Source organism: Bufo bufo, chromosome 3, assembly GCF_905171765.1.
Source record: "Bufo bufo chromosome 3, aBufBuf1.1, whole genome shotgun sequence".
Classification (NCBI taxonomy): Eukaryota; Metazoa; Chordata; class Amphibia; order Anura; family Bufonidae; genus Bufo; species Bufo bufo.
Genome location: NC_053391.1, coordinates 144,978,770 through 145,003,134, shown reverse-complemented (window position 1 = coordinate 145,003,134; position 24,365 = coordinate 144,978,770). Strand labels below are relative to the sequence as shown.

The 24,365-nt window shown below is 43.8% G+C and overlaps 1 protein-coding gene across 2 annotated transcripts in view; it reads right to left on the bottom strand.

The window, feature by feature from the left end:
- The window catches only part of MAP3K15 (mitogen-activated protein kinase kinase kinase 15), a 177,641-nt gene that overhangs the window by 12,508 nt on the left and 140,768 nt on the right, over window positions 1-24,365 (bottom strand). For both annotated transcript variants that reach the window (XM_040423677.1, XM_040423678.1), the window contains 6 exons: window positions 20,211-20,344; window positions 19,985-20,112; window positions 18,230-18,360; window positions 11,066-11,171; window positions 6,531-6,688; window positions 5,871-6,054 (listed from right to left, as the gene is read on the bottom strand). In XM_040423677.1, coding sequence (XP_040279611.1) covers window positions 5,871-6,054; window positions 6,531-6,688; window positions 11,066-11,171; window positions 18,230-18,360; window positions 19,985-20,112; window positions 20,211-20,344 — 841 coding nt within the window. The remainder of the gene's footprint in view (window positions 1-5,870; window positions 6,055-6,530; window positions 6,689-11,065; window positions 11,172-18,229; window positions 18,361-19,984; window positions 20,113-20,210; window positions 20,345-24,365) is intronic.

Sequence of the window (24,365 nt, the reverse complement as noted above, 5' to 3'; positions counted from 1 at the left end):
CCTATTAATATGGGCCAACATTTCTAAAGAATGCTATCAGCACCTTGTTGAATCAAAGCCACGTAGAATTAAGGCAGTTCTGAAGGCAAAAGGGGGTCCAACACCGTATTAGTATGGTGTTCCTAATAATTCTTTAGGTGAGTGTATAAGCAAAGATCGTCGCTCTATGGTATAAATGTATATCAGGGACACCCGCCCCTCCCCTCACCTTCGGTCTCATTAGAAACTTTATCCCCAATCTAAGAGAAGAACCCGCCCAGATAAAATCCAGAAACTACGCATGGTTTTGAAAAAACACACGGCATTGGGATGGGAATGGTCCTAAGTAGGTACAGAATCCTGGGTAGAACATTCATTTTCAGCGCGTGTATCCTTCCAAACCACGACAATGGTAGCTGCCTCCAAGCAGACAGATCTCTCCTAATCTCTGAAAGCAATGGGACAAAGTTCAACTGGTATAGGTCCTTAAGTCGGGAAGGGATAGACACCCCCAAATAAGATCTGCTGTCCGTTTTCCATTGAAACAGAAAGGCCTGTCTCAAGGATTGTACGATATTGTGCGGGACCGTGACATTCAAGATCTCGGACTTGTGGAAGTTCACCTTAAAGTTACTTAAATCCCCAAATGAAGAGAACTCTTTTACAATGTTCGGTAAACTGACAATCAGGTCGGAGCAATAGATTAATAGATTATCTGCATAAATAGCAATTTTAGATTCTAGGGAACCAAAACAGAGGCCCCGTATGGACGCATTAGCCCTAAGTGCCCTTGCCAGAAACTCCATGACCAGTATATACAACAGCGGGGACAGGGGACATCCCTGCCGTGTCCCATTATGGATCTCAAATGGAGATGACAAAGCCCCGTTTACCCTCACCTGGGCCCTTGGCTTATGATATAAAGCCATTATTCTTAACACCATGTTAGGACCTAGGCCGAATGCCCTCAGGGCCTCGCTCAAGAAATCCCAGTCGACGCGGTCAAAAGCCTTTTCCGCGTCGACTGAGAAAAGGCATAAAGGCGAGTTCATGGACGTAGCCCTAGCAATATGTGCCAAGGATCTAATAGTATTGTCTCTCGATTCACGACCAGGAACAAACCCCACTTGATCTGCGTATATCATGGAATAAATCTCCTGTTCAGACACTTCCCCCTCTAGGTCTTCCCTAACCTCAGCCGACAGTTTTGGCCCCTTTAATAAGTACTGTCTAATCTTCTGAGCTTTAAGTTCTGGAGCCAAGTCCGCGTATTTCCTGATCAGATTACATAGATTCTCATAGTAGGCCTGGAATTCCTTCAGTATGTCCCCGGTAGCATGTACCTTCCCACCTACTCTGCAGTTAATGGATTGGATATAACCCGAGGCCATCCGCGGTCGTAGCGTCCTCGCTAGGAGCCTGCCACTTTTGTCCCCCAGTCTATAAAATAACTGTTTAAGCTCATCCCTGGCCACTAGATATTTCTGGTCAATGAGCTTCCGCAAAGCGGACCTGGCATCGCACAGTTCCTGATATACCTTCAGGTCAAGGCTGTTTTTATGGCGCCCTTCTAACGTAACCAATTTTTGTAACAGCTCAATCTGCGTGGAGCGCATTTTCTTTAACCTAGATGCGTGTGAGATCAATCGGCCCCTAATCACACATTTAAGAGCCTCCCATTTAATGGTAGGACTAGAGGGGTCTGATTTGTGAACCTCCACAAAATCCGAGATAGCCGTTTTAATGTCAGCCATGCATACACTATCCCTCAACACATTATCATTTAATTTCCAAGAGCCCTTTGTACGGGTGGGATCCCCCAAACCCAAAGCAACCCACGTCAGCGAGTGGTCAGAGAAAAGAACAGGTTCTATCCCGGCTCCAGGGAGTAGGTCCAACAGGTCGTGTGAAATGAATACATAGTCCAGGGGGTGGTACGAGTTATGAGACAGAGAGAAGAACTTGAAGTCCTTCACCGTAGGGTGGAGAACCCGCCATACATCCACCAAACGGAGCGAGTGTAGGTGTCTCTGAAAGCCCCGGGCCCCCCCTGAAGAGATAGAGGACCTACCTGAGGACGTATCCAATTTAGCGTCCAGAGGGAGATTAATGTCCCTGCTCCCCAGGCCGTCCGCAAAGTCCTCTAACGCCACAAATGCTGCATCTGCAAAACCCGTCTGACCTGTATTGGGACAGTAAATGTTAGCAAGAACCAACAATCTAGAGGCAATATTCACTTTCAGAAACACATAACGGCCTCGGCCGTCCTGGATAGAGTTCAGAATGGTGCACGGGACATACTTGTGAATGGCTATGGCAACCCCCCTGGACTTAGAATCAGCATACGTACTGTGAGCCCACGTGGAGAAATATCTATTTCTACATGTGGGGACATGGCCTGTCTTAAAATGGGTCTCTTGCAAAAAGGCGATTCCCACTCTCTGTTTGTGGAGGCTATATAAAATCTGGTTCCTCTTAACCGGTTCATTCAGGCCATTAACATTGTAAGAGCAAAACTTAATAGAAGCCATAGAGCTGTAGAATAATATTCACATATGAGCATGGATACCACACATTGTAGGGTAGGAACAACACACAAGGGAAGACAAGACTCACCGGGGAAGACACAACACTAACAAGTAATAAATATAAACCCTCGGAATACAAGGCAATATTAGAACAAATACTTAACACCAGGCGGTGGACTAGAGTGCCCATCCACTGCCCAAAGAATAGAGGGAAAAGAGGAAGCCCCATTTGGCGAAAAAGGGCTCCCCCCACCATCTCTAGATGAAATATAATGGATAAACATACAAATAAACATTACGCTATTTGAGTAGCAAGAATATAGGTAGGCAACCTACTGCTGACACACAGTTGTCAACCCTTTAGTGCCCCCTGGCCCCTCTACTTTATGTAACATAGGGAAAAGTACCACATATAGACATAACTTTTGGTTCCCATGAGCCCCCTGACAGAGCAATTCTTCGCATGAGAACATAACAAGGCAACCTGCCAACTGATACCCCCTTCTATAGAAGGAGGTATCACTCGACTTTCTCCCGGACGGCCGGGTAACTAGCAATTGCGCCGCTAATGCGCCCCTAAAACCAGCAGGCCCACAGTCATGGCGTCTTCCTCTGTTTGGAGGCCCTAGGGGAGATCTCGGACCACCGCTCCCTCTGAGGCAATGGCGCAGGCCTCGGAACTGCTGGCCACTCCGGCAAAGAGATTGGGGGAAGCGAAAAAGCCTCTAAGAACTTGGAAAGGTCCTCTGGTTCTCTAAACACCGTCGATCTGCCTTCTTTCCTGGCATGCAGCTGAAACGGATATCCCCAGTAAGGGCCTAATCGCCCTCCGAAGCTGTAGAGTGCGTCTGGAGAGATCCGGCAGTATCTGAATAACGGACCCCCCTAGCTCTAAAATGTCCGCCTGTCTGGCCGCTCAGAGGATATCCTCTTTAATCTTGAAGAAGTGCACTCTGCATACTATGTCCCTCGGTCTGGAAGCATCATTAGATTTGGGACCCAAGGCTCTATGAATACGGTCCAGTTCCACCGGTAGCGACACAGAGTCCCCTAGCAGAGAGCCAAAGAAGGTTTGGATCGTCGCCTCCCACTCAGATATGGGGACAGACTCTGCCACCCCCCGGATCCGCAGATTATTCCTGCGATGGCGATTCTCGAGGTTATCCATATGGGATAGCAGGTGTGTGATCTGTTGAGAGTGGGCTGATAGAACCATATGCTGGTCTTCCAACTGGTCTTGGAAGGCCTCCTGTGTCTTCTCAGAGGCTTCTATCCTGGCGCCCAGATGCTTAATCTCCCCCTTGAGGGTCTCCATTTCAGAGCGGTAAGTCCGCTCCCGCTTTGGACCGACTGCACCAGATCTTCCTTAGTGGGCAGCGCTTGTAGGTAAGAGCGGAGGTCCCAGTCCCCGTCCGGGACACTGGATGCAGGACTCCTGGCCTCCTTGTCGGAGGAAAGCGGGCTCGTGGTTCCGTCTGCAGCGGGGAGACTCTTCCTGGTCGCCATCTTAGGTGTCTCAGACGGTCCCGCAGCAGTCGACTGTGTCCCGAAAAACTTATGGATAACGGAGCCCTCTGACTGATGAGCGGACTCCTGTGGACCCTTGATAGTTCTGCGCCCCATTCAAACCTCTGTCAGGCAGGTAAGCACGGCAAAATAGCGAGAAATGTGGAGATGGCGGGAGAGCTACACTTCCATGCGTCCTACTCCGCCATGAGCAAGCCACGCCCCTCTGCACAGCATAATTTTAACCTATGATGCTGTGTGCTCCAGTGCGCACGATCAATGCCGCTCTGGGACATATGGCCCGTATGTCTCTGAGGCATACGGTCGTGTGCAAGGGCCCTTATTGCCATAGACAGGATAGTGAGAGGGAGAATGGAGAACATGGATGATTTCCTGGGACACAGAAAGAAGAGCAAGAGAGTAATGGAGGAATTGCTGGGATTTTTACATGCATTTTCTATGTTTAGTGTTCTTTTGAGGCAGGAGAATAGTTTCCTGTCATTTGTAGCAAGAGGTGGGTGGGGATGATTGTGCGAAAAGAGGCTGCCCAAATATATTTGCAAATGTTTTCACTTTGTTGTAGAATCATACTGATCATCAAAAAAACAACAACATTATTGTATAGTGGGTATTAAAATACATAGATACGGTAAATGTGGGTAGGTTAATTTTCTCTAAGCCTGTGATATGGCTATTGCACTTTTTTAAAGTAGTAAATCTGTCCTTCTCTGTACTATGAAAAAGTATGTTCAAAAGAGTTCAGTTTCATCTCAGTAATTTCAACTATTTAATTATATGCGATTTACCACATCTCGGCTAAGCCTTACTGAGAACATAGCTCTGGTTCAAGCACCTTACATCTGTTTCTGAAGGAAAAGGCTTTGAAAGTCTTTATAAAAATGAATACTATGTCAGGTTAATTACAGGGGCACAAATACATGATAAACTAGTTTGGCCAGATTCAGCCCCCTTTCCCTGATACAGTACATCTTTATCATATTAGTTACACATAACACTTAAATCTCTATTATTAGCTAGAACAATCATGTTATCGACATCATCATCTTATTGACAGCAGCTACTTTGGTCTGCATAGATCACAATGTTATCTGCTGCAAAAAAAAAAAAAAAGGAATCTTGAGCATCCTGTGTCAAACATCTATTGCAAAAAAGGCTAATAACACTGATCATAACTAGTGCTCACACTTTCACTGTGCACAAAATCTGTATCCCAATCCTAATCTAAGGCTACTTTCACACTTGCAGCAGAGTGATCCGGCAAGCAGTTCCGTCACCGGAACTGCCTGCCGGATCCAGCAAAACGTATGCCAACTGATGGCATTTGTAAGACTGATCAGGATCCTGATCAGTCAGAAAAATGCCTGATCAGTCCGAAAAATGCATTGAAATGCCGGATCCGTTTTTCCGGTGTCATTTGGCAAAACGGATCCGGCATTTATTTATTTTTTAACCTTTGTTTCGGTCTGCGCATGCGCAGACCAGAAGAACGGGTCCGGCATTCCGGTATTTTGAATGCCGGATCCGACACTAATACATTCCTTTTGAAAAAAAGCATTCAGGCAAATCTTCCTTTTTTTGGCCGGAGAAAAAAAAACGTAGCATGCTGCGGTTTTAGCTTTTGCCTGATCAGTCAAAATGACTGAACTGAAGATATCCTGAACGGATTACTCTCCATTCAGAATGCATGGGGATATAACTGATCTGTTATTTTCCCGCATTGAGCCCTTTTGACGGAACTCAGTGCCGGAAAAGAAAACCGCTAGTGTGAAAGTGTGAAAGCAGGTTACATAAGTAATATACTGCATCTCCGTGTATTTTATATTAACGGAAGTTTACCTGAGGGCTTAAATGCTATTTTACTTTTCTTTCCTTTATTTGCTTGCTTCATAAAGAAATCTCTCAGCAGATCTGCCACTGTTGCACGCTTTACTGGATCAGGCTCAAAACACAACAATATAAAAGCTCGGGCCTCCGCAGACAAGGAATCTGGAATTTCTGGGTGGATTTTAAACATCCCCACCTGTAAAACAAGGAAAACAGAAGACGTGTTTAATACTTATTGACAAGGTTTACGATGCGGTATGCCATCTCAGAAAAACCATAAGAAATGATCATGTACCCTAAAAATTATTTCAAGCACTCTCCCATCTAGAAGCCAAAAATAAGCTACCCCCTAACTTCCATAGTAGTCACATAGGCTCTCCTCCCACTAGACATAGCTGTGGTCCACTGTGTCAACCCTCTCTCAGTGGTCACAGACCCAAATCCCCCTCTCAGTAGTCAGATACAATCCCCTAGCACTCCTCCTCTCAATGCAGCCCACCCCTCTCAGAAGTAACCAGCACCTCCTCTCACCTACTCACCCCCTGCACACTATAATGCGCCCCCTGCTGGCGGGCTGGCTACCTTAATGGATCCCCAATGGAATGGGGAAAATGCTGGTGTGATTAGGGCCTTACTGGTTCTGAGAAGCAAATCCGGACATATAAAATGTACCTTAAACATGGCCGCTTGGGGTTCTCCCAGCTCATGAAATGGAGGCCTTCCTGTTGCCATTTCAATAATGGTACATCCAAGAGACCAGATATCAGCAGGGGCACCATATCCTCTGGGTCCTTTATCAATAATCTCTGGAGCCATGTACTGTAATGTGCCTAATTATATCAATTTGAAAATAAAAACATAAAGTTTACTATATTCAGGTACAGTAATTAAAACCTTATAAAACCACTGGCAAGCACTTTTCCAGTTGCAGCAGGTCTACTGGGGTCATGTTGCTGAGTCTTGTTCACACTTACAAAGCTACAAGCATTTCATGGGCACAAATCTAGTTGGAAAGCTTCGGATTAAAGCCATTAATAAGATTAAGGATCCAGTCCAAGTCACCAAGCAGTCTACAGGAAGAAATACGTTCCCCAGACGTCACTTAGACGTAACTGAAGCAGTAACTTCTGACATGCAGTCAGAAGTTCAGACAAATTACAGGTGATGATACGCTTTATGGTCACAGTTCACTTAATATTCACGACCCAAATGTACATTGTGTGCTTACTGTAGGAAATTCCACAAAAAAAGTGTGAAAGGAAACCATAAACTAAAATGAAACATAGTTGACAAAAAAGTTACTATGGCTCATATGACGGACTGCCCCGGGCATTCTGCAATGTGTTTAATCATTCACAGCAAATCTGCAAAGATGAACTGTGCCGGCCTTGTTAGGGGTCCTTTACATGGCTTGATGGAGCAGACAATGGTCAGGAATGAGGTGTTCCTTCCTGACAATCTCTTGCTCATCAGCAGAGGAGACCACTGCATTTCCAAGCAGCGATCTCCTCCACAGTGTGGGGCGGAATGATCGGCAATGCTCATCCCTATACAGTATTATTGTTTGCAGAGGCTGTTTAGACACCATGATCGGCTGCCAGCAAACAACGATTTAAGTGACCTCACCAACGATCAGCGGCACCTTTAAACAGGCCGACAGTCGCTTGCAACTTATTCTGTTTGTACCAACGTTCGTTAGCGATAATCTGTCTGAATATCGGGCAGTGTAAAAGGACCTTGTGGCACATTGTGTGTAATCGTAGAGATATAATGTCACTGATTAAGGTTAAACAGCATTTCCACCTGAAGTCAAACAAATCACCGACACATGATGTAGAAGACAAGACGGTGAAGTCCATAAGGCGATCTAAACACGTCCAGTATCTGATGGGGATTTAGACATTACACTGCATTAACATGCAAGAAAGACTAAAATCAGTGCTGTATCGGCAGCATGCTCATTATTTGTGCAGATTTAGCACGGAAGAGCCACAGATTACCACCCTTTAACTACAATGGGGCTCAACTTTGTGAGAATCCGCGTGCAAATTTGCGGCAGAAATCGGTTAACCTCAGTTTTCTGCTATATGTTTTTCTGAAAAATACATATTGGATTTTCCCATCAATATTAAACACAGTCTGATCGCAAACTTTTTATTTCCTGACCTCCATAGCCATTGATGGTGGAATGAGGCTATGGTGTCCCCATGAATACCTGTAATGCTTCGGCCTTCCCTCACACTGCGAGTTACTGTCCTAGGAACTCATCAGCTAAATATAACCGTGGAGCAATCCAATTCCATGTTAAAAGGTCAGAGATCTGTTCTCATGGCTGTCATCTCACATAAACTGTTTACTGCTTTTATAGATGACAATGTATTATTACAACAGGACATCATAGGGCGGTTTTATCCGATGGTTTAAAGCAAATGTACACCACACACACGAAATGTAAAAATAACCAAGATTATTAAAGTTAAACTCAGATATACAGATATTAATGGTGCAAGATTTTTTCATTTGCTTTTGAAGTAAGCTTAGTGGGGTCATTTACTTACACTTTATGTCAGTTTTTGGTGTAAAAATAGTTGTAAGACCCCTTTTAACGGGAGTGGTGGGGATCGAGTAGTTCCCCAGTGAGGGGCTGGAGTAGTTTTTACTCCCAACGCACAGACTAACCGAGGCGCGCCTCATCATAAATTAGGCAAATCCTCTGGCAGTGTAGGGGGAGGGGGTAAACAAAGACCAGCGTAAAAATACGTAGAAGATTTGGGGTCCGCAATCTTATTGGAGCGTAGAGTGCTTGCAGAAGACAGGGACCGAAATGTCCGCTGTCCATGTGAATCTGTGTATCCTACAAAGCAATTTATGTGCCAATTCTGAATCATATCTATGGATGTTGTGCATTCACAATAAATTTAACACTTTAAATCGCAAGTTCTCCGGGAGTGCTCCGAATGTATTATTCATACAGCGTAAAAAGACGGTCACTGTAAATGACCACCATTGTTATCTACAATAACCGATGAAAAGAATGTTGTATGCTGAACACTAGGGGGCACCATGGGAGATTCATAAAATCTGTACTGGGAAAAAGAAGTTCTTGAAGGTAATTGTTCCTAACAAGAATACACTTGAGAGAAGATAATCTCTGCATATAAATGACTTCCAGGTTTAGAAGATTGGGTTCAAATTGAAAACAAATTTTCAGATGCAAAAAATAAATAAAAACAATTGATCAACTGGATCAAAAATAATATTTACAAATTGTTATGTGTTAAGCCTTAGGTTATTTTCAAACAATTAGGGGGACGATTATGAAGGTTCTTAATGCCAGTTTTGTGGCGTTGAATTGTCTCATGTTTTCGTGTAAGCGACAATTTGCGCAACATTTTGCAACTTTAGGCATCCTAAAGAAGCTGGGCAGAAAATAGATAACTTTTAAGGTGCATTTATGATGTGTGACACTCATAAAATGTTGCAGCCAGTCGTGAAGTACCTCATGCAACCCCCTGGTGTATAATCACTTTATAAAAGCCAGACTACATTAGACGTATGCAGAAATGATAAAACCCATGCGCAATCTCATAAATTTGGCGCAGCACAAGAAACCAAAAACAGCGCAATTGATAAGGGTGCTACCACAAGTTGTGGCTGTGCTGCGTTATTTGTGCAGCAAAAAACACACAAAAAAATGCATGGGATTTTTGTGACAACAGACCTGCGTTTATGGTAAGTTTTCTTCTGGCAAAGGGAAAACACACAGCAGAGTGAAATTGCCTTAATGTAACTCAATTTCGTAATGAATGTAATTTATTAGGCCCCTTGCAGACGAGCGTTCCTCCCGCAGCGAGTCCGCAACGCAGCTCCCGGCCTGACCTCCCAGCGCTGCATTATGTTGATTATATGATTTATGGTGCTATGCAACCCTTACAGTTCTGGAATGTATTGGAAAACACTGGAAGCATTATGTCAGTGTTATCCAATACATTCCAGAACTGTAAGGGTTGCATAGCACCATAAATCATATAATCAACATAATGCAGCGCTGGGAGGTCAGGCCGGGTGCTGCGATGCGGACTCGGACTCGCTGCTGGAGGAACGCTCGTCTGCAAGGGGCCTTAGTGTTTGATCAGTGATTTCCATTAGTGACTGGGTCAAAACCAGGTGCAGGTCAAAAACACAGAAGAGGTGCAAATCTTTCCATTATACCTCATCTCTGAGTAGGTACGACTACTGGTTTTGGCTCATAATCACTGAAATCAAACACTGACTGTGTGAAAGTGGCCTTAGGCCTGTTTCAGACGAGTGTGTCCTGTGTGGGAGTGCGATTTCCCGTTATGGACACTGCTCGTTTCATAGGATCACATGGCATTAAAGTGATTTATAATACTGTGTCTCTCTTCATGACCTTGCATCTAGTGAACATAATGCTATCAGTAGAAGCAATGTCATGCACAGACATGCAGCAATATAAATTATTATAATGCGGTGCAATCCTGTGAAACGAGCAGAGTACACGCTCGTCTGAAAGAGGCCTTACGCTTCATACCAAAGTGAATCTATAACAAAAGAGTGGTGCAAGGTGTTGGACCTTATGTTCTTGTCTAGGGACGAGCGAATAGACTTCGAATGAAACATCCGAAGTCGATTCGCATAAAACTTCGTCCCAATACTGTACGGAGCAGTGAAGTTTTCACCCGAAGTATCGCGAGACTTCGCGAAGCAATAACTTCGGCTCATCGGAGCCAATACATTCTAATACTGTACAGAGCTCCTGCTCCGTACAGTATTGGAACAAAGTTTTATGCTAATCGACTTTGGATGTTTCATCCGAAGTCGATTCGCTCATCCCTATTCTTGTCATACCATTACAGTGCTAGACCACAAGGGGTTAATCTAGTCACATACAGACAGCTGCTAGTTTAGATTTATAGCTTGCTGCAGTCATTACATATAAGGAACAGGCTATTCCGATGTACATGTTCATGCCATGCAGTCATACTCTAAAGCAGGGGCCCCAATCTAGGGCTCTCAAGCATGCACTTTTATACAGTATAATGGAGAAATATGAAAAGACACAAGACTTCAAAGAAAACAGTATAGAAAGGATATTAGGCAATGACAGCAAATAGCTGATGCTGCTGACCGAACAGCAATCAACACTGATCTCTGCAACCAAGAAAACAACATAACCAGCATATTACCCGCAAATGTCTCGGTGCATGGATTTACTCCAGCAAGTCGCTTCGATGTCCCAAAATCTGATATTTTTACCACTCCACTGTATGTGTTGACCAGAACGTTGTCACCCTAAATAAAAGACACTGGTTACATAACTGTTACACGATAATTAAAGGGGTGGCAGCCATATATATATATATATATATATATATATATATTTTTATTAATTATATATTGCACTATTGTGGTGCTCTCGGAGACCGCTTCAACTCTAGTAAAGGATTCTGGACTGTCTCTTCTACGTGGGAGATCTTGATGCGGTCGTCTGTATATTTAGAGACAGCCACCTCAGATGTAGCTTTATTTAATAATTTTTGATTATTACTCTAACGCTAGTTTAAACACCTGTGACTGCCTCCTGGATCCGCCATTACTGGATACTGCCGCCAGCTGCTACTCGGAAAATATGCTGAGAATCACGCATCGTTTTTTGTCCGGCCGATTCCCGGCATTCCCTAAACCAGGCGTAGAAAATGACGAATGAGACGGGCCTGCCAGTCCGTCCCCTTCCCCACCCATGCCACATCCACTTTTTTAGACCTGGCACGAGTGGGAAAAAGTTGTAGATTGCGGCGCAAAGCACCTCTGCACCAGAAATATGCATATTTCTGGTTAGTAAATGACACCCATAGTGTTTATTTAGCGACATCAAATAAAAAATAAATCTGACTGGCCTCTTAATGACCAGGACTAGTGCACAAATGGCGTCCGTAAACTAAAGAGGCACTCTGCCTGTGGAGTAGTCAAAACCTTAGAAAAAGCATTTAAATGGATAAAAAGGAGCAGGCCTTTTAAAGTTACCAGATTTTCCCTCAGTTTTTCAATGATCATATTGTTGCTTATTCCTAACTTGACTTAGGCTACTTTCACACCTGCGTTAGGTGCGGATCCGTCTGGTATCTGCACAGACGGATCCGCACCTATAATGCAAACGCTTGTATCCGTTCAGAACGGATCAGTTTGCATTATTCTTTTAAAAAAAAGTCTAAGTCAAAACGGATCCGTCCTGACTTACATTGAAAGTCAGTCAATGGGAGACGGATCCATTTTCAACTGCACCATATTGTGTCAGTGAAAACGGATCCGTCCCCATTGACTTACATTGTAAGTCAGGACGGATCCGTTTGGCTCCGCATCGCCAAGCAGCGTTTTGGTGTTCGCATCCAGAGCAGAATGGAGGCGGATCGGAGCCAAACTGATGCATTCTGAACGGATCCTTATCCATTCAGAATGCATTGGGGCTGAACTGATCCGTTTGGAACCGTTTGAGATCCCTGAAACGGATCTCACAAATGGAATTCAAAATGCCAGTGTGAAAGTAGCCTTAAGAGAAATCAAGAATTTGGCGCTGCTCACAATGAAGTGCACTTGGCAAGCAGGGAAGAAGAAAATAATATGTTTTTTGCTTTGTGTACAGGACACCTTTCTTAATAAAACACTATCAGTAACTTGAATCTATTTTCATTAGAAGCAGATTAAAACAACTTTTTCTAGGTAATAACCCCCATCCAGAGTGCTCCACTGAAAACGCTAGCTTTGTGCACGGACCCACCCTACAAGTCTGTAAATTTCAAGCCCCTGGAAGTAGCATTAAGTAAGTTTCACTACAATAAAGCCTCTTGCACATGACCGTATGGCTTTTTCAGTATTTTGTGGTCCGCAAAAAATGGATCTGCAAAAAGTACGGATGGCGTCCGTGTGCATCCCATATTTTGCGGAATGGAACAACTTGCCCCTAATAGAACAGTACTATCCTTGTCCGTTATGCGGACAATAATAGGACATGTTCTATCTTTGAACGGAAAAACGGAAACGGAAGGCATACGGAGTACCTTCTGTTTTTTTTTTGCGGATCCATTAAAATGAATAGTTCAGTTTACGGAACGCAAAAAACGGAACGTAAACTGAAACTTCGTGTGCAAGAGGCCTAAATCAGTGCTTCCAAATATACATCATGACAGAGGTGAGCAAATAGATCACTTTTACTGTGCTGTTCTAGCCTGGGCAAGTCACAACTACTGTATTAAGTGTATGCAAACAATGAGTGGAATTCAGCAGGTTTTCTATAAAGCTTATGCTCATGGTAGTTATCGCTTACATGTGGGTTACACTGCATTCAGAAAGTCTTCAGATCCTTTCACTTTTTTCACATTGTTATGTTGTAGCCTTGTGTTAAAATAAAAGTTTTCCCCATCATCTGTACTCCATACCCCATAGTGACAAACTGAAAAAAACTAAATAAAATATTCAGACCCTTTGCTAGAACACCTGAAATGTATCCCTGGGGGCCTCCCATTTCTCTTCATCATCTTTGAGATGTTTCGACACCATGACTGGAGTCCACCTATGGTAAATTCAGTTGATTGGACATGATTCGGAAAGACACAGCCCTGTCTATTTAAGGTCTCACAGCTGACAACTGATATCAGTCATGAGGAGGCTTGGAGAGGATAAATTTCTGCTGCACTGAAAGTTCTCAAGAGCACAGTGGCCTCCATAATTCTTAAAGGGCATCTGTCAGCAAACTTGTACCTATGAAACTGTTGTGTGCGCGCTTGGCAGCTGAAGGCATCTGTTTTGATCTCATTTTCATATGTGCCTGCATTGCTGAGAAAAATGATGTTTTGAAGGGAACCTGTCACCTCCAAAAACCATCCCAAGCCGCCAGCAGTACCTGAGAGTAGCCAGCAGCGTGTTTCCGACAATAATTTTCTTCCTGAAGGCAGATGCAGCTAAAGCTCTGAAAACTTTCCTTTATCCCCTGCCGGCGCACTTCTCTAGACTTGCTTGAAGTCAAGTGGGCAGCGGCCTCCTTGCTTCAAGTCAAGATAACCGCGCCTCCTTCCCTGCTCCTTCGCTGTGACTGACAGTGCTTATGCAGAGAGTTCGGCAAAGGCAGCCGAACTGCCGGCTGTCAGTCAAAGCGAAGCGGCAGTTATCTTGACTTGAAGCAAGGAGGCCGCTGCCCCCTTGACTTCAAGCAAGTCTGGAGAAGCGCGCCGGCGAGGGATAAAAGAACGTTTTCTGAGCTTTAGCTGCATCTGCCTTCAGGAAGAAAATTATCGTCAGAAACACGCTGCTGGCTACTCTCATGTACTGCTGGCGGCTTCAAATGGGTTTTGGAGGTGACAGGTTCCCTTTAATATATGCAAATGAGAATCTATGAGCAACTGGGGCATTGCTGTTACACCTAGAGACTCTGCTCTCTCTGCAACTGCCGCACCCTTTCCACTTGGGACCAACACAGATGACTTCAGCTGCCAAGTACAAACGCAACAAGGTCAGCGAGTTTCATAGATACAAATTTGCTGACAGATGCCCTTTAAAGGAAATGTGTCACCAAAAATGTTATCAGTCAGTTAAGACCAGATTGCAACACATCTCCTTTTTTTCTAATCGGTTTTATTTTCTAACTGTACGTTGTTTTATTCCATTTCCTGAACGGGATTATGGGAGAAGCCATCTTGCCTGAGCTGTTCTTAACAGCATTTAGAAAGCATTAGGAAGTTTTGGGGGCAGTACCCGCGATATCTATGAGTGTGGCACATAGGCGATCGCAATTATTCCTTATTCATAGGGTATACAAGACGTCACGACTCCTGTTTAAGATGGGTCTACGTGCGGACTCTAACTGTCCTAGGTGTGCAGACTTGGCTCATATGTTTTGGTCCTGCACAGAACTGGAGCGTTTCTGGTGTGCAGTGTATAGACAAATAGAAAACAGCTATGGAGTTATTTTACCAAAGACTCCACTGGTGGGGTATCTTGGGTATGTAGAGGACCTAACAACCACCAATGATTATAAATGAGCAATTTAGACCAAGGAGTTGCACCTACTAGGCTTAGTGGCCAGTGCGAAAAGTGCAGGATTTTATGTTTTTTTAAATAAAGATAAACATGGAAAATCAAAAATAAAATCAAAAAAGTTAAATATAAGAACGTGATTTAAACAATAGGTCATTTTCTGATGACACATTTCCTTTAAATGGCAGAAGACTGGAACATCCAGGACTGTTCCTAGAGCTGGCTGCCCCACCAAACTAAGGCCCCCATTCAGACAAACATATGGCCGAAACATGGGCACCGCTGCCTTACAGTCGTGTGAATGAGCCCTAAGTAATAGGGGGAGAAGAGAGGTAAGAGAGGTGACCAAGAACCCAATTGTCACTCAGGCTGAGCTCCATTTATACTGTGTGTAGATGGGAGAAACTTCCAGAAGGTCAACCATCACTGCAGCACTCCAACAATCTGAGCTGTATTGCAGAAGGCCAGAACGATGTCTCTCCTCAGTAAAAGTCACATCAAAGTTTGCAAAAAAATTTCCTAAGGGACTCAGATTGTGAGAAACAAGATTCTCTGGTCTGAGGAAAAAAAGATTGAACTTTTTAGCCTCAATTCTAAGTGTCATGTCTGCATCCCTTTCCTTCCACAATTCCAGAGCAGCATGTATGGCCTATGAGTCTCCTCACGCTGATGAAGGTGCTCTCTCCCTAAGGAGAGATAGTACCCCCCTAACCCTGACAGGCCTCTTACCCAGTCAAGCCAGTACTCTCTGCTCTGCACTGATGAGGGGCAATCACCCCGAAACAGCTGTCTGCAGATGAGGTGCTGGCTTATTTAATATCCAAGTCATGTCTCAAAGCTTAGTTAAAGAGCTGAACATTGACTTATAGGGTAGCTGCCTTACATCTGGTGGCATCAGGGGCAGAGCTTGTTAAGAGCTCATTTGCATCCCTTTCCTCCCTAAAGGAAACCAGGCACTGCTCATCACCTGCCCAATTCCATCCCTACAGTGAAGCATGGTGGTGGCAGCATCATGCTGTGTGGGTGTTTTTCAGCGACTGGGACAAGGAGAATGGTCAAAGTTGATGCAAGCTGAATGGAGCAAAGTACAGATATTCCTAATGAAAACCTGATTCAGTGTGCTCTGTACCTCAGATTGAGCCTAAGGTTCACCTTCAAACAAGACAATGACCCTAAGCACACAACCATGACAACACAAGAGTAGCTTAGGGACAACTGTGAATGTCCTTGAGTGGTCCAGCCAGAGCCCTGACTTTAAAGCAATCGAACATCTCTGAAGAGACCTGAAAATGGCTGTCCAACGGTTCCCATCCAACCAGACAGAAGAATGGAAGAAAATCTCCAAATCCAGGTGTGTAAACCTTGTGGCATCATACCCAAGAAGACTGGAGGCTGTAATCACGGCCAAAAGGTGCTTCAACTAAGTCCTGAGTAAAGGGTCTGAATACTTATGTTTATACAGTATATTAGTTTTTCCCTTTTAATAAAATTAGCAGATTTCAAACATTTTGCTTTCATTTTGTCATTAAGGGGTATTGAGTGCAGAATAATAGGAAAAAACTTGAACTTTTTTCATTTTAGCTCAAGGCCACAACATACAATTTGAAGAAAGTGAAAGGGTCTGAAGGCACTGTATGTGACACTGATAAATGACTCAGATTAGAATCTATCATATTAAAACATTGCAATCCCACCATCAGTTTATCCACAGGCAAAAGCTAACATTTTTCGGCAGCATTGTCGGTTTACATTCAAAACTAGAAACTCACCATTCCGATGCCTCAGGCAGTTTTTGAAATTTCTCTCGGATCATGCTATGCTAAAGCTACTAAAACTTTGTACAGTTCCTGGACAGCTCATTTGCCAAATGTAATCACTTATATGCAATCTTTTGCTTTTGAAAACTGAATGAGCGTCTTTTTTCAGTTTGTCATTGTAAAAGGACTTTCCATCTGGTTTGAAGTCTCTCCAAAGTACCCATGTGTTCCCTTTAGTGTAAATCCCATTAGCAATCTATATTTAACTCCTTCCTGACCGCCTAACATAGTGGGAGCCATAGCAGCCAGGTGCCTGCTGTTTTAAATAGCAGACTCCCAGGGCTAATGTCGATCGCACACTTATAACCCCTCAGATGCCGTGGTCAAATGTGAGCTCAAAAACCGGTGGCTGCTCCTAGCAACGATTGGGTGAGCCTGATCGTGTGTGCGGTAGCCTCGGTCCTCCTGAATGATCTGAGGCTGCCGCACATAAGTACATAGAGAGAGCCTGCCTGTGGCAGGGCTCCATAGGAGAGCAGTAAAATAATAACTGCTTGTTCAAGTTCCCTAGGGGAACTATTAAAAAATGTAAAAAAATAATAATTAAAAAAATATAAAAATGTAAAATCACCCCATTTTCCTCAAAATAAAAATACAAACAATGAAAAAAATAGAAATCATGGGCATCGCCACGTGTGAAAATGCTCATACTATGAAAATATAAAAATATTTATTCCATACAGCAAAACTGAAAAAAAAGAAAAAAGAAAAGGCAAAATGCCAGATTTGCCTTTTTTTTTTTTGGTTGCTTCATCTCCCACTAAAAATTGAACAAAAAGTGATCAAAAAGTCGCACATAAGGTACATAAAAACAAAAACAAAAAAAAGTTATGGGGTCTTAATATGTTTTTTTTTCCCCAGTATAGAAACGCAAGAAAAACTATATTATATATATATATATATGTGGAATTGTTGGAATTGTACTGACCTGGAGAATGAAAGTAACAGGTATTTGTAAAACTTGTAAAAACAAAAACCCCAATTCACCATAAGTGGAATTTTTTCCCACTTCCCACTACATGGTATGCAAACGTAAATGGTGTCATTAGAAAGTACAACTTGTCCCACAAAAAAATAAGACCTCATTAGGCTATGTAAAATAAAAAAAGAAAAGAAAAAAATAATTTGGAAAAATGGCCCAGTCCTGAAGGGGGTTAAGCAATTTATATAGGGGCAAATTATATTTTAAAGAATCCTAACTGCTGCTGCTTGGCATTGAGCATTGTTCAGTCTTTCCTAAGCTCTGTTTTACCCTAGATGTGTTACATTTTATATACAATAAAAAAATGTATTAGCACAGCCCATCTTCATAAGTTCAATTTTTATTGGAAGTAAAATATAATGTGTCGTTTGGCTAAACAAATTATACCTGTTGTTGGTTTAACCTGACAGTCATATCTGCTTCATATTGTTAATGGCTACAATTTTATTTTTGAAAAAAGCCTCATGTCCAGTAACTATGCAATATTGTAATATGCCACACAAAGTATTAGACACTTAAATTACCTTTATATCTCGGTGTACTATTTGATTCTCATGAAGATACTTCAATCCTTCCAAGATCTGTTTAGTGTAAAATTTAATGGTTGGTTCCTTCATAGGACCCCATTTAGACCGCAAAAGAACTGACAGACTGCCTGTTTATAGAAAGAATCGCTCATTAAGGTAATGTAGTTATTATTTCAGAAACAACATTATAAAGTGCTTCGTTTTCAATGGTGAAATAATAACAGCTTTAAGTGTAATAGTATTTATTAGTATTATATCCTATGATAAATCATTTCATGTAATGCTTAACATCACACCCTATTTTTATTGTCCCAAAGCATCTACAAAAAATGAGACAACTGAAATAGTCTTGATTTAGAATGTCCTATTATTTTGTGTCTTTAGCTACTGAACAGAACTATATATCTCCATGGTAACAGACAACAAACAAACACTGCGTAGTCTGAAAATCTAAGGGGATGGGACTGCAGAATCAGTTAGCAAAACTAGAAGACAGATGTTAGACCACTTTCACATGTTATTTGTAAGCCAAAACTAGGAGTGAGTATTTCTATTATACTTTTTCTCTGTAGGTTCCACTAATGGTTTGGATCAGTTACCTTTCCTGACGTGTTTTAATAATTACTTGCATTCCATATGTAATAACAATTCTATAACATCTCTTCACATAACTCTATGTTGTGCTATTACTCTATTATTGTTTCTAGAAGCTTTTTAATAGATTGCCAGCAATCTGAAATAAAGGGAAATCTGGGTGTTACTCTGCACAGTCTGACATTGGCAGCACTGACTGAATATTGTCAGACTGTGCAGGGACACAGTCCAACTAGTTACACCCAAATGGAGCTTCATTGCAGACTGGGGGCAGCAATTTGCAATCCCCAATGCACGGGCACCATTTGTGTGGCTGCCACGACGGAACCAGGCCCGTTAGACTTGAATGGGTCTGTGATCTGTACGCACCGCAAAAAAAAAAAAAAAAATACATGTTCTATTTTTCTATTTTTTTGCGGTGCGGAGGCACGGACAGAAACCCCACAGAAGCACCGACCTTACGGATTGCGAACCCATTCAAGTGAATGGGTCCCCATCCGTGATGTGGGGCGCACACAGCCGGTGCCCGCATATTAAGGACCCGCTGTTTGCAGGCCGAACAACGACCGTGTGCATTGAGCCCCAACTTTGAGAAGGAATAATAAAAAAAGAAAAGATTCCTCCAGAATTGTTATTACATGGGAAATACAATTAGTTACTAAAACAGACATGTCGGGAGATGTGACAGGTCCTCTTTAAATACTTTATACAAATATTTTATGGCCAGCTCTTTCACTTAGCAGCCTTTTAAAAAAAAAAAGCTAACTGCTATGTCTTGTATATTCTTCAACAGTTTGAAGTCTACACTTTACATTTTAAAGGGAACCTGTGATCGTGTAAAAAAAATGATTTGATACATATGCAAATTAACCTGAGATGAGTCCTGTCCCTGAGAGGAGTCCTGTATGCGAGATGAGTCAGGGACAGGACTCACATCAGGTTAATTTGCATATGTATAACATCGTTGTTTTTTTTACACAATAAAAGCACACAGAGCTATGGGGACTGGGTATTGCGGATGTGCTAGCGGCCATCTAGCAACCCATGTCCTCAGCTCTATACACAAAATCCCGGTGACAGGTTCCCTTTAAATATATTGGAATCTGTATAATACATTATTCAGCCCTGAAGTGCTAAGTGCAAATACATAAAACAAACCTCCTGGGACTTGCTCCATAAAGATCTTGATGTATCCATCTTCTGAAATGGAGCCAAGATACTGAACTATGTTGCGATGCTTAAGATATTTATGAAGTGCTATTTCCTCATGAAGTGGTTGAGAATATCTAGGAATTGGCAAAATGTTATTATGTATAACAACTTAAGGTAAGGTTTTCTTGCATGCAGATTCACATGAATATTTCCATTGGAATGCAAGACTCACCTACTGTCTCTTTCTGGTATCTCCTTGATCGCTATACGGACTTGATTGCTGAGATCTCGGCCTGCATACACTATTCCATAGGTACCTTTGCCCAGGATCACTCTCTCTCCATTTTCATCATAATCATATTCATACTGAAAGCCAAGAGAAATAGGATCTTTTGTGCTTACCTGTAAAATCCTTTTCTCACTGAGTTGATTGGAGGACACAGAAGACCATGGGTATAGCTGCTGCCACTAGGAGGCGACACTAAGCAAAAACAGCGTTAGCTCCTCCCCTCAGCTATACTCCTCCTGCGGACACTGAGCTAATCAGTTTGTACAAAAGCAGTAGGAGCAACCAGGAGAAGCCAATAGGACCCAATAAAAAGGAAGAAAACCGGAGATGGGTCATCATCAATACAGGGTGGGAGCTGTGTCCCCCAATGAACTCAGCGAGAAAAGGATTTTACAGGTAAGCACCAAAAAATCCTATTTTCTCGCTAGTATCATTGGGGGACACAGAAGACCATGGGACTTTAAAGAGCAGTACCATGGGGAGGGAACAAGAACAGAAAGAATCCAAGGCCGGTCATAAGGCCCGGCACAGAAATGCGGGGGAAAGACACACCAGGAACCCTGAAATGGGACAGGAAGACCCATTCCAAGGAAGGCCAGCCAGAGAGCGGCTGAATACGCAGAGGCTCCGGCTGGGCCGAATAAAGAACAGCCCAGGGAATATAAGTTACGACTTAGGAGACTTCAGAAGAAGTGGAGAGCACACAGTATATCCACAAAGTGGACAAGAATGAAGACACAACAGTCACCAAAAGCAACGGAGCGATTGCGGAAGATACAGGAGAGAAATACGTAGCCTGGATCCAGGAGAAGACTAACTGAAAATGGTGTTTGGATATCAAGGGCCAAAGAACTGCAGATGTGACAAAACTTGCCCCCCATGGGGGAAGAAGTAGGGATGCCCGAAGGCAAAGGCCCCACACACCATACCGGACTACCAGAAGAGAAGAACACTCCAGCGGGACCATGACAAACAAGTCAGGGCTAGAGAACCTGGAAGTGAGGCATTAGAACAAGAGAGGAGAGAAGCCGTCTGATAATCCATGGAAGGCTGCCTGAACTGGCAGACCTAATCGGAAGCTGCAGACAGGAAGCAGAGATAGGACAAATATAGCGCCAGGAAGGGACTGTGAACCCTGAACGCCACAAAGTTCCAGAAAAAAACTGGTAACAGAACCAACACCACCCACGCAGGCACCCCACAGCAGAAAGGGGGCATACGAGAACCCAATGGCTAAGAACACCGGCCGAGCAGGCAGTAACAGTATGTAGGGGAGAAGTAGGAGCAGCCGATGCGGCTTAGTAGAAAACCAACACTTAGGGGTGACAACAAGGGCAGTACGACTGCTCGACCCGGTGAGGGGAGCCATGTAGACAACTCACATATGCAAACTGTGCATACCCAAACTCCACACGAGCAAACGCTGATGCTGTCACTGTAGTAGATTGTAGAGGCACATGCGGTACATGTAAAGGGAACAAGGCGCTAAGCCTGCACCATAGAAATCAGTAGGTTATACCAGGTACAGAAAACGTACTAATGCCCAGCAGAAGTGAGCAAACCCATCAGCCGCAGAGTGTCATGGCAGAACATAAGCAAAGTGCCCCCGTGGAAGAAGGAAATGTGGACACGATCACAACTATAACTAGCGAGAAGGCACCATGCCTAGAGGGAGGAATGCTGTGTAGATACCGCCGGAATACCAGGGCCGATACTCCACATGGAGGAAGGGGATTAGGAGAAAACCATAAATGTAGTGTCTCCCGCCCATGCGTCATGTAAGCCACAGTTGAAGGATGAACACAAAAATTCCCCCTGGGAAGGATCACGCAGTAGTAGCCATGGAACCGGAGTAGCTAGAATATCTATGGGCAGCGCAAAGACTGCCTCACAGGGGAAAGGCGATAGCAACAACTATGGCCTCTAGGGTCAGAGGAGAGACTCCACCTGAAAATGAGGACAACAGCAATAGCCACCAGGAATTGGTGCTAGCACAACACTCCACCTGAGAAGGAAGAAAACTGGCAATCAGAGCAGACGTTCCACCTACAGAAGGAGTGTGGATGCCGGGCGTGCAATGAGATTGCCCCCCACAGGGACTTAAGGCACGAGGAAAGGTATGAGGTATACCAACGGCCTGTTAGAGCTTCAAGGGAACCTGAAGACAGAGGCTGCAACGTAGGCGCCAGACACCAATCCAAACTAAGACTACCTGAGGAAGGGGGTAGTGTGAAGCAGTCACAGTATCCAGCAGTAGTGCCAAAATACCACCTATGATGGGGATAAGGCGATTGTAGGTACCATGTCTAGCCAATAGGCCACCCATGGAACGGGATGCCATGCAACAAGGAACAAATGAGAGTAGTCGCAGTAGACAATGTTGAAACAATTACTCTACCCAAGAAAGACGGACAATGTAATAGGAGGAACAGTTTCCAGTGGTAGTGGAATTACTCTGACAAACGGAAAGACAGGAACCGAAAAGATGTACAGGGTCCACTGGTAGTGCAAGCACTACTCGTTGTACAACTACTCCATCAATAGGGGAGGGTAATGCTACAGGATCTCTAACACGCAATTGTGGTGCAACTAATCCCCCAATAAAAGGGGGAAAGCCGACAGGACAGATGATATCCCGTATGAGAGTAATTACTCCACCTGCGGAGGGGTTAATGCAACCGGACGTATGGTATCCCGTGGAAGTGCAATACTCCGCCTAAGGAAGGAGGGTAATGTGACAGTCTGTCCAGGATCCAGTGATAGAGCCATTACTCTATAGAAGGAGGATAATGCTACGGGATGTACAGTACCCAAAGTAAGTGCAAATACTCCCACAACGGAAGGGTAATGCTACTGGAAGCATAGGATCCAGTGGTAGTGCAACTATGTCGCCTCTGGAAGGAGGGTAATGCTACCGGATGTACGGTATCCACTGATGTATAGGAACCAATGGGATTTAAACACTCTGCCGATAATGCTACGGGCCGTACAGTACCCAGTGAAAGTGCAATTACTCCGCCTAAGGCTGGGTTCACACGAGCGTGTCCGGATTAGGTCCGGATGCGTCCCGGTGTGTTGCGGCAAACCCGCGCGAGTAGGAATGCAATTGCAGTCAGTATTGACTGCGATTGCGTTCCGATGTTCAGTTTTTATCGCGCGGGTGCAATGTGTTCTGCACGTGCGTGATAAAAAACCGACTGTGGTACCCAGACCCGAACTTCTTCACAGAAGTTCAGGTTTGGGTTAGTTGTAGTGTAGAATGTATTATTTTCCCTTATAACATGGTTATAAGGGAAAATAATAGCATTCTGAATACAGAATGCTTAGTAAAATAGCGCTGGAGGGGTTAAAAAAAAACAAAACAAATTAACTCACCTTCTCCTCTTGTTCGCGAAGTTCCCGGTATGATGAGTTGTGGGCTAAAGGACCTTTGGTGACGTCAGATCACATGCTCCAATCACATGGTACATCACCGTGAAAAACGCAGAATATAGAGCATGCTGCGATTTTCACGCAACGCACAAGTGATGCGTGAAAATCATCGCTCATCTGAACAGCCCCATTGAAATGAATGGGTCCGGATTCAGTGCGGGTGCAATGCGTTCACCTACCGCATTGCACCCGCGCGGAAATCTCGCGCGTGTGAACGCAGCCTAAGGAAGGAGGTCAATGCTACAGGCCGTTCAGAACCTGGTGGGGGTGCAATTACTCCTCCTACAGAAGGAGGGTAATGGTACGGACTGTACAGTATTCAGTGGTAGAGCAAGTACTCCGCCTATGGAAGGAGGGTAATGCTACAGGCTGTACGGTATCCAGTGCAAGGGCAGATACTCCCCCTGTGGAAGGAGAGTAATGCTACTGGCTGTACAGTATCCAGTTCAAGGGCAATTACTCTGCCTATGGAAGGAGGGTAATGCTACAGGCCGTATGGTATCCAGTGCAAGGGCAATTACTCCGCCTATGGAAGGAGGGTAATGCTACAGAATGTACAGGGACCAGTGGTGAGCGCACATATTTTGCCTATGGAGGGAAGGGAATGTGACAGGACTCACAGAATTCAGTGGTAGTGTAACTACTCCGCCTATAGAAGGAGGGTAA